General features: G+C 39.4%; 1 protein-coding gene across 1 annotated transcript; it reads left to right on the top strand.

The window, feature by feature from the left end:
* On the top strand, positions 8,087 to 9,529 carry LOC104728445. Its single transcript, XM_010447419.1, has 3 exons — positions 8,087 to 8,564; positions 8,652 to 8,797; positions 9,317 to 9,529. Exons 1-3 carry the CDS (start codon positions 8,087 to 8,089, stop codon positions 9,527 to 9,529), a joined length of 837 nt encoding a protein of 278 aa, XP_010445721.1.

Here is a 9,796-nt window from a genome sequence, read left to right as displayed (position 1 = left end):
ATTTAAAATTGTTTCTTTTTCCATCGTGGAGGGAAAAAAAGGGACTGAAAAAATAGCACTTCCAAGGAGGATTCATTCATTCATAATATTGTGAAGTGATTTCAAATCCTATGGACATAATTATTAGCCCATAATAATAAATTATTGAAACACAACAATTATACAAATAGATAAATATTACTAATCATGACTTAGACACAAAGTAGCTTCAAGTTTCAAAAAGATCCAAGTATTGGGCGGCATGTTCCCCCTATATATATGTCACTCACTAGCTTAGTAATAATAATCAACTTACTATCTTCTTTAGTGTTTGAATTAAATTAAATCAAGTTGTTTTTGTTTCTTTGTAAAAAAATCTGTGGTTTGGCTCGATTAATCGATATAAAATTGAATTTAGTTGAAGTACACGTTAAGTTACCACATTGTATATTCATATGTTAATCGTAAAATTTGGAATTAGTCTACACATTAGTCTTGTTTGGTTGGTTAAAATTTTGGCTTAATAGCGTTTTCCCCCCTAATATATTAATGTAGGAATCTTCATTACTTAGTTGATGCTTGTAAAAGGCAGTTTTCTCGATAATTCCAGTCAGATATATTTCTACAAATCATGTTGTGGAAAATCGAGAAAACAAAATAAAACAAAGGCTTTAATCTTTATTATAGCTTACAAGAATATTTGAGATGATAAGAGGAAACTACACCTGTACAATCTATCTCATCAAGAAAAGCAATATATAGACATAAGTTAAAAAAAAAAGAAGAAGAAGATGAACTATGAGCATTAATAAATAGTCTTCGAATATTGTAACATTTATAGATACATAAATCCATTACATTATGGGATTCGTGTCATTTATAAACCATTCCAATCTTAAATCTGACAAATTTCTATTACAATTAGTAAATATATTCAAATAATGTAAATGTTTCCGTCTATTTTTTTATAATAAAGAGATTCTGAGCTTAACAGCGTATTTATAGACTTTGTTAAATATCAGCGTAATAAATATATTCGCATGTCATATATCAAAATATTTTATATAGTCTTTTTTAAAACGTTACTTGTACCGGCAATTTACAGACTTTTGTTAATGAGAATTTTTACCAATTGAGTTATTAATATTTGGTCCCATTAATTTTTAGATAGTATGCATTGCTTAAATATATATATTTAAAATTAATTAAGCAAATTAACGAAAAATGTACAACGAATATTTGTCTTAGTCTTGGACATATTAACCGAATCCGAAACCTGAACCTGAACCCAACTCGAAGTAGGTGGTTCGGTTCGAGTTCGGGAAGTATGTAAAACCCGATCGGGTGTAATGTATATTAAGTTCGGATACCCGATCAGGTTCGAGTATTATCCAAAACCCGAAATAAAATCCGATTAACCCGAACATATATCACTCGAACTAAATCCCTAAATCCCTAGTTTTACATTACTCTTTCTCTTTGCATTCGCAGACAAAAAGTGCGGTTTCTCTCTTAAAAAAAATATATAATCCCCAAATCGTCAAACTAGATACACCAAATCAAAGGGTTGTCGCATCTTCTCTTCCTTCTGAAACTTTACGGAGGAAATCAAAGGTTTTTCTTCTTTCTCTTCATCTTCAAAATTGGGATTTTGTTTTTGTAGCTGAAACTGAAACGATTGTAAAACTGGGCTCTTCATCTGAAACGATTGTAAAACTGAAACGTTTTGTTCAATTCAATTGTAAAACTGAAACGATTAGCTGAAACGATTTTGATAGATTTTACTGTGAGTTTTAGCTTTGTACGGATGGTTCTTGATTGGTATTTTTGTGTGTAAATCAAATAGAAATTGTCTTATCTTTCTTGTTGCCATGGTTTAGAGATGGGAATTTGCTAGAATCGTTTTGGTTTCGTGAATCGTTTTTTTGGCTGTGGTGTGTCCTTTGTTTCGCTCTTTGTTTCGCTCTTCTCTCTCGGTTACTGTAAATATTGAGATCGAAACCATTATCTGTATTTTGAGAAAGAGAAATGGCTGAGTAGTAGATATGTATATGAGAAACAGAGATGAATGAGTATTTTACTATTTTGTCTCTGTCTTTGGAGTGTATTGACGAGGAAAAAAAAAGTATGGAAGTCCATTGTCACTTTTGTTTGCATGGACTTGGATTTGTTTCACGAAACTAGCTTAGTATAAATCAGAAACTTATGAGCTATAAGGAAAAGGAACTGGTTTTCTTCTTTTGATTACGAATTTTCTCAATGGACCTGGCTTTTTTTGTCTACAACTCTACATGACTCTACTGGTTTTCCAGGTTTACTACTTACTGTCTCATTTTGTTAGTTCAATCTTTATTGCTAGAGCTTTTGGTGTCTTTTTCTTTGCTCATCTACTTTTGATTCAATGTGTAAATTATGTAGACCACAATAGTAAGCTTTTTTGGTTTTTAAGAAAAGTTTATAAGATTGTGTGATTTGTGATTGGTATCATTGTGAGCTTACCAGGGTGTGTTTTGTTGCTGTCCTATTCGTTTCTTATTTTTGTTTTCACCTATTGAGCATTTCGTAGCCCTCTTCTCTCTTTGTCTATTGTTTTGTGTTTTATTGATGATGCATTAGTGTACTCAAGTTTGTTTAGCTCTCTATTTGTTTAGCTATTTGTTTGGTTATAGTTGCTAATGATTTACTTATGATTTGCAGATGGATTCATCATCTCCAAATTTTGATGATGACGAGAGAGATATACACGAAGAAGAAGAGGTTCTAACACCCGAGTCTAATCGAAGGAGCAAAAAGAAACAGACTCGTAATAGCGGATCAGAGTCTGAGCAGCCTGAGTCTAAGATCCAAAAGACTCTCAACCCAAGATCAAATGTATGGCAACATTTCACAAGAATGAAGGACAATCGTTACAAATGTAACTGCAACTACTATGGAAAGGAATTCAGCTGTCCATGCGGCCATGCCTCTTTCTTTGGCTGATGGTGTCTTTAATAACATATGTTTGATCAAGATGTATCCCAAAAGATGTATTAATCATGTCGCCGGTGAACTGCAATCCGCCTGATTCACCAAAATTGCTGGTGCCGCGTCGTCTGCCACATCGCCAAAAATGTTGCCTGACTCTCCTGGGATCTCAGCCAACCAGCTGATTCCTGCAAATCAGTCCCTCTGGTGACTGATGAAGTAGCAATCGAAAACCCTAGATCTGAAAACCCTAGATCTGAAAATTTGGGGGAAGCAGCTGCAAATGCCAATACTACGACTAATGTACCTGCTATCGTACCCGTGAATCCCACTTGTGGCCAAAGTGAAACTGTCTCAGAAAGTCCTCCAGTGATGCCAGCCAAAACCTCGATTAATGCTGCCATTCCCGAGCCAACGACAAAGTCCCCCTGGCGAGATTTGGTAAAAGGTGACACCGTTCAGTTGGAAAAGAAGGGTACTCCATTCACGCTTGAATCAGGTGAGGTATGTGTTACCATCCCTAATTCGGTCATCGAGAAAAACAAGAAATCTTGGGATAGTTTCATCCTTGGTTAATTTTATGAAGAACCTCCTCATCGAGCAGCCGTTCATGCCATTCTCAATGGCATCTAGAGCAGACAACGCAGAGACATCACTGTATCAAAGATGGAAGGTCACTCGTTTTTATTTAAGGTGCCTTGTCCGATTGCAAGACGAAGGATTCTGACTCAAGCTTTATGGTAGGTTGGTGGTCAAACTATGTTCGTTGCAAAGTGGTCTCCGGATGTCGTTCCAAAGAAGCCAGAGCTATCCATGGTCCCAGTGTGGTTAGAGTTTCATGGAGTACCATTGGAGTTCTTCAACAGGGAAGGATTGGAACATATTGCTGGACTTTTCGGGCATCCGGTATGTCTGCATCCACAAAATGAGAAGCTTATCAACATTGAGGTTGCCAAAGTGTATACGGTCATTGATCCACGTAAGCCTCTACCAGAGGCTATAAATGCTCGTTTCGAATCTGGGAAGATCAAAAGAATTATTGTCACCAGTCCCTGGCTGCCCTCATTGTGTAGTCACTGTAAGAGTGTTGGCCACACAGTCTCCCACTGTACAAAAGCTCCGCCGACCAGTAGCTTTTGTGGATCCGTAAAACATTCCTCTAAGGCATGTCCACGCTCTGCTCAAGCTAATAAGAATGGTAAAGCACCAATCCAGAGTCAGCTTCCCATTGTGGAAGTCACTTCTACGGCGCCTCGATCGGGACCTCACCAAAAAAATGCAACCTGGCAACCGATAAAAGCTGGCAAAAAGCCAGACTGTTTTGTGCAGCAAGGAGGTGCATCTACCTTGGTGGCGACCAACGTTCCTCTCACGAACCCAACACCTACTGCACCTGTGAATTACCAGCAGAATCTTGATGTAGAAAAGCTCTGCATTGATCTAACGGTAAAATTATTTCACAATTAGTATCAAACCGCGGATGGAGGAGGTTTGTATCAGGCTGACTCTGACCCTGACAGTATATCTGGAGATGATGACAACCCTGAAGAAGATGCAGATAGGTTTCTACGGGTAATCTCTAAGAGAATGCAGAAAAAAGGAAATACGAGCCAGGGCTGGAGGCCCTCCAATCCTCTAATCCAATATCCCCTTGATAAATATTTTTTGTCGTAATGTAAGAGGTCAAAATGATCCTGTAAAGAGGAGAAGTTTTCAGAATTGGGTTAAGGTTTATAAACCTTGTTTTGGTGGGATTATAGAGACCCACGTTCACCCAGAGAAGGCATCATATAGTCTCGCGCGCTCTTCCTGGGTGGTTTTTTGCGGATAATTATGAATTCTCACAGCTTGGGAAGATATGGGTGGTTTGGCATCCTTCGGTAAAGGTTACTATTTTATCTAAGTCACTTCAAATAATTACCTGTCTAGTGAACCTCCCTTTTGTTACTCAAGATTTGGTGGTCTCCATCGTCTACGCTTCTGCAATAAGCAGCGAGAAAAGATTGGCCTTATGGTCAGAGCTGCAACAACTTGCAGATTCAAACATTGTCACGAACAGGCCATGGCTAGTTACAAGAGACTTCAACCAAATTCTATCCCCGGAGGAACACTCTAATCCCAGCACAAACATGCCAACAAGAGGAATGCGAGATCTCAATCAATGTCTAATAAATTCTCATCTCACAGATCTTCCATTCTGCGGTAATGCTTTCACATGGTCAAACAAGCATGCCATAGATCCGATTTCGAAGAAGCTGGATAGAATCTTAATCAACGATGAGTCGATGAAAGGAGTTTTTGGAGAACCTGGTTTCTCGGATCACAGCCCTTCATGCGTCTTCTAGACACTGGTAAACCAAAGATTCAGAAACCCTTCAAATTTCTAGCTTTGTTGAACTGCAATGAGGAGTTTGGGCCTTTAATCAAGCTATGGTGGCAAGCTTTGTCTTTTGATTGCTCAAAAATGCTCATGGTATCTAAAAAGCTCAAGGCCTTGAAGAGGGTAATTAAGGACTTATGCCATGACAACTACTCGGCTTTGGAAAAAAGGACACGTGAAGCTTTTGAGAATCTTCAGACTTGTCAACAAACTCTATTGGCCTCTCCTTCTACTCTCTCGTCACATCTAGAGAAAGAAGCTCATATGAATTGGTGCATATTATCTGCAGCGGAGGAATCATATTTGAGACAAAAATCCAGAATTTGCTGGCTGGAAAATGGTGATAAGAACTCGAAGTTCTTTCACAGAGTTGTGTTGTCTCACCAAGGCCAAAATCAAATCCTTTTCTTGCTCAATGACAATGATCAAATGGTGGAGTCGAAACTTGGGATTCAACAACTAGCAATGGACTTTTACAGAACCCTCCTCGGTAGCAAAGGACCAATTCAAGCACCGTCTATTGATGTGATTGCAGATATTATTAGTCAGCAATGCTTTGAGTCCGCGTTCCAGATTCTCTCCAGTCCGTTTACACTAGAGGAAATAAAGTCAGGGTTCTTTTCATTGCCAAAAAATAAAGCTCCGAGGCCAGATGGATACAGTGCAGAATTCTTTACTGCTCATTGGGGCACAGTCGGAGCTGACATGATAGCAGCGGTTATGGAGTTCTATCACTGAGGACAGATTCTCAAACAATGGAATGCCACTCTGCTGACATTGATCCCTAAAACGCCAAGTGCCTCAAGAATGACGGAGTTTAGACCTATTGCCTGTTGTAACTCAGTCTACAAGGTGGTGTCGAAGCTCCTGGCTAATAGTCTCAAGACAGTGTAATACTAGGATTTTTGTGTCTATCCTAGCAGGTTCAATTAACCTTATGCAGTTGTAATACTTAAGGTGTCAATCCATTTGGGAAACTTTACTAACAATTGAGATGCAATCAAAATATCGCAAGTTAAGCCAATTCAAAAAGAGTGTTTTTTTTTTCTAACAATCCTAGAATGGGAAAGATACAAAACGAAAATTGAGTCACTGAACTAGAAACGAAAATGCATGACAAGAAGCGAAAATGAATAAAAACATAAACGAGTCTAAGCATGAACTAAAAGGCAAGAAACGAAACAGTCTCAAAAATGTAATAAAAATCAGAAAGAAAGAGGTCCTAAGGATGGGAGTAATTGATGTCGGTGGAGTCTCCTAGTCTACAAAGTGTTTAACATGCCACAAGCAAACCATCCCTAAACAATGAACATCACTTCTTAGCTAATCCAATCTCTTGACAGAAGCTACTCAAACTCAACCACTTCCAAACCTAGCTCTCGCTAGAGAAACATGATCAAGCATGGCATGAAAAACAAGTTCATTCACGTCAACAAACATCCTAGACAACTAATCTCTTAGGCTAGGAACGTAAGTCTCTAGCACTAGTTGGTCAGACATTTCATCGAGAAACTAGTATTTCTAACTCTAGTCCAGAAGGGAATCATACAATCAAAGCTTAAACACTCTACATCCTAAGATCCTCCACCTAATCTATCCCATCCTCAAGAACAACCGCACTACTCAGATCCGAAAATCATTATCAAGGATGCAAACACAGAAAACATTGAACCAAGCATAATAGATAGATAGAAATGAGAAGAACAACTTTGTAGAAGAAATCAAGTGCAAAAACTGAATAAACTCGGAGATGTTGGATTACAAGTCTTAGAGCGTTTTTTGGTGGCTAGGTCAAACTTTAAAAAAGAAAACGAGATAAAAGATAAGATGTCTCCGCAAAGACTTAACAAACGTATTTATAGTAAAAACATGTAAATCCCTAAAACTTAAAACGACAAGGTGAAGCGTTGGTTTGGGAATCTCCTGAAGCGTGTAAGACGGAACGTCTTCCTGACATGTGCATCGAGTCGGAGTGGGCGACAGTGGCTCGATTGAGCAAGTGAAAGTGGCTCGATTGCTTGGGTGAGAGTGGCTCGATTGCGTGTCTGAGAGTGGCTCGATTACTGACTCGAAGGTGGCTCGATCGTCTGCGTTTCCAACGTCTCCTAGACACCTGAAATACTCTGAAATGCACAATGTATGCAAGGATGATGCAAAAACTTCCTAAACATGCAAAGTGTATAAAAAAGGTTCTAAAATGATGCAAAACGACTATTTATCCTAGCTAAGTGTATGACAAATGCATGATAATGAGATGCAAAATATAGACATATCACAGTGTTGTCGGATCTCATCTCCAACACTCAATCTGCATTCATTCCGGGAAGACTCCTTGTTGAAAATGTGTTGTTGGCCATGGATTTAGTGCAAGGGTATAATCAGAAAAATATCTCAGAGAGAGGCATGCTAAAGGTGGACTTAAAGAAGGCCTTTGATTCAGTTAACTGGGATTTCATTCTTTGCGTCCTCAAGGTGATGGGTTTCCCCCACCACTTCGTTAAGCTCATAACCGAATGCATCACTACGACCTCATTCTCGGTCTCCATAAACGGAGAAAGATGTGGATATTTCAAGGGAGCCAAGGGTTTGCGATAGGGAGACTCTATATCCCCCTATCTTTTCAGCCTTGCAATGGAAGTCCTAACCCAGATGTTGAACAAACAATACAACAACAACTCAATTGGTCATCATCACCAAGCGTTGATTCCTCAGGTAACACACTTGGCCTTCGCGGATGATATAATGATATTTTTTTATGGCAGGATGGCTTCACTCGAGAACATTACAGAATTGCTTCAAGATTTCTCTTTGTTGTCTGGTTTATCCATGAACAAAGATAAAACAGATCTATTCTTAGCAGGAGTGAACCAGGATGAAACCTCACGCATTGGCACACTTGGTTTCAACCTCGGCTCACTTCCTATTCGCTACCTTGGTCTTCCCCTGACGCATAGAAAGCTTCGAATCTATGATTACAGACCTCTGTTAGACAAGATCTCAGCTAAGTTTTCCTCTTGGTTGGCCCGTGCTCTTTCTTACGCGGGGAGAAAAGCTCTGATTACATCGGCTATCTATGGCATTGTCAACTTCTGGGCATCTGCGTTTATACTGCCAAAAGGTTGCATCAAGAGCATTGAGAGTATGTGCTCCAGATTTCTTTGGTGCGGTGATATCACTAAGAAACCAGCTGTTAAAGTTGCATGGCATTCTCTGTGTTTACCGCATGAGGAAGGAGGCCTAGGTTTTTGATGCTTTGCTCAGTGGAACAAAACCCTCTGTCTTAAGCTTATCTGGAGACTGCTAACTGCCATGGATTCTCTGTGGGTAGAATGGATGCGGAACAACAAGATAAAAGATGGGGTCTTCTGGCAAATTGATGCGAAGAAGCAAACGTCATGGACCAGGAAAACTCTCCTTCAATTGCGGCCCCTAGCTCTACAATTCTTACGATGTAAAGTGGGAAATGGCAGGAAGGTAAGTTTTTGGTTTGATTGGTGGTCACCCTTCGGTCCCCTTTTAGATTTTCTGGGAACTACAGGCCCATCTCAAACTGGCATTCCTGTTCATGAGTCTGTGGCTCATGCCTGCACATCCGAGGGGTGGCAATTACGTCCTGCAAGATCACCGCAAGCTGAACTTCTGCAAATTCATCTGACATCACTAACTCTTCCAACACTGAGCTGTGAGCTGGATCGTTATACCTGGAAAATTGAATCTGAGGAGCTGGATCACTTCAGCACAAAGAAGACCTGGGAAATCATGAGACAAAGACAGAATCCACAAAGTTGGTCAAGACAAGTGTGCTTCAAAGGGGCTATTCTAAGACACGCGTTCATGATGTGGCTGATGCATCTCGACAGGCTACCCACCTGAACTAGGCTTGCTTCATGGGGAATGGAATTAGACACAGTTTGCTGCGTCTGTGGTATGCAACCGGAAAACAGAGAACATTTATTTCTTCGTTGCAATCTGAGTGAGGATTTGTGGTTACAGGTAACGAAGAGACTGGGATATAGGCCTTTTGTCTTTCACACCTGGACTGCTCTTTCAGCGTGGCTAGACAGGAAGGACTCCACTTCTTCGATAAATCTCAGGCGTCTGGTGGCTCAAGCGGTTCTATACACTATCTGGACTGAGAGGAATGCTCGACTTCACAACAACATAGCAACTTCAGCACATATCCTCTTCAAGCACCTGGACAGATAAATTCGCGATACCATCCTTGCAAAGAGGCATGGAAAAATTTCAGGAATCTCCTTCAAGACTGGTTGAGGCTAATATAATGTACCATTGTTAAGTATCAGGATACGGGTAGATTTCCCTTTATTTTTATTTTTTTTTGGGGCATGGGTTATCTTTTGTTTGCCAAGTTATTGTAATCGTTACAATTAAGTTTTAGTAATGAAAATTCACATATTAACAAAAAAAAAAAAAAAAAAAAAAAAAAAAAAAAAAAAAAAAAAAAAATTTGAA

The sequence above is a fragment of the Camelina sativa genome, chromosome 11 (genome assembly GCF_000633955.1).
Source record: "Camelina sativa cultivar DH55 chromosome 11, Cs, whole genome shotgun sequence".
NCBI classification, from domain to species: Eukaryota; Viridiplantae; Streptophyta; class Magnoliopsida; order Brassicales; family Brassicaceae; genus Camelina; species Camelina sativa.
Note: the sequence above shows the minus strand (reverse complement) of the source record. Positions and strands in the feature narration are given on the sequence as shown.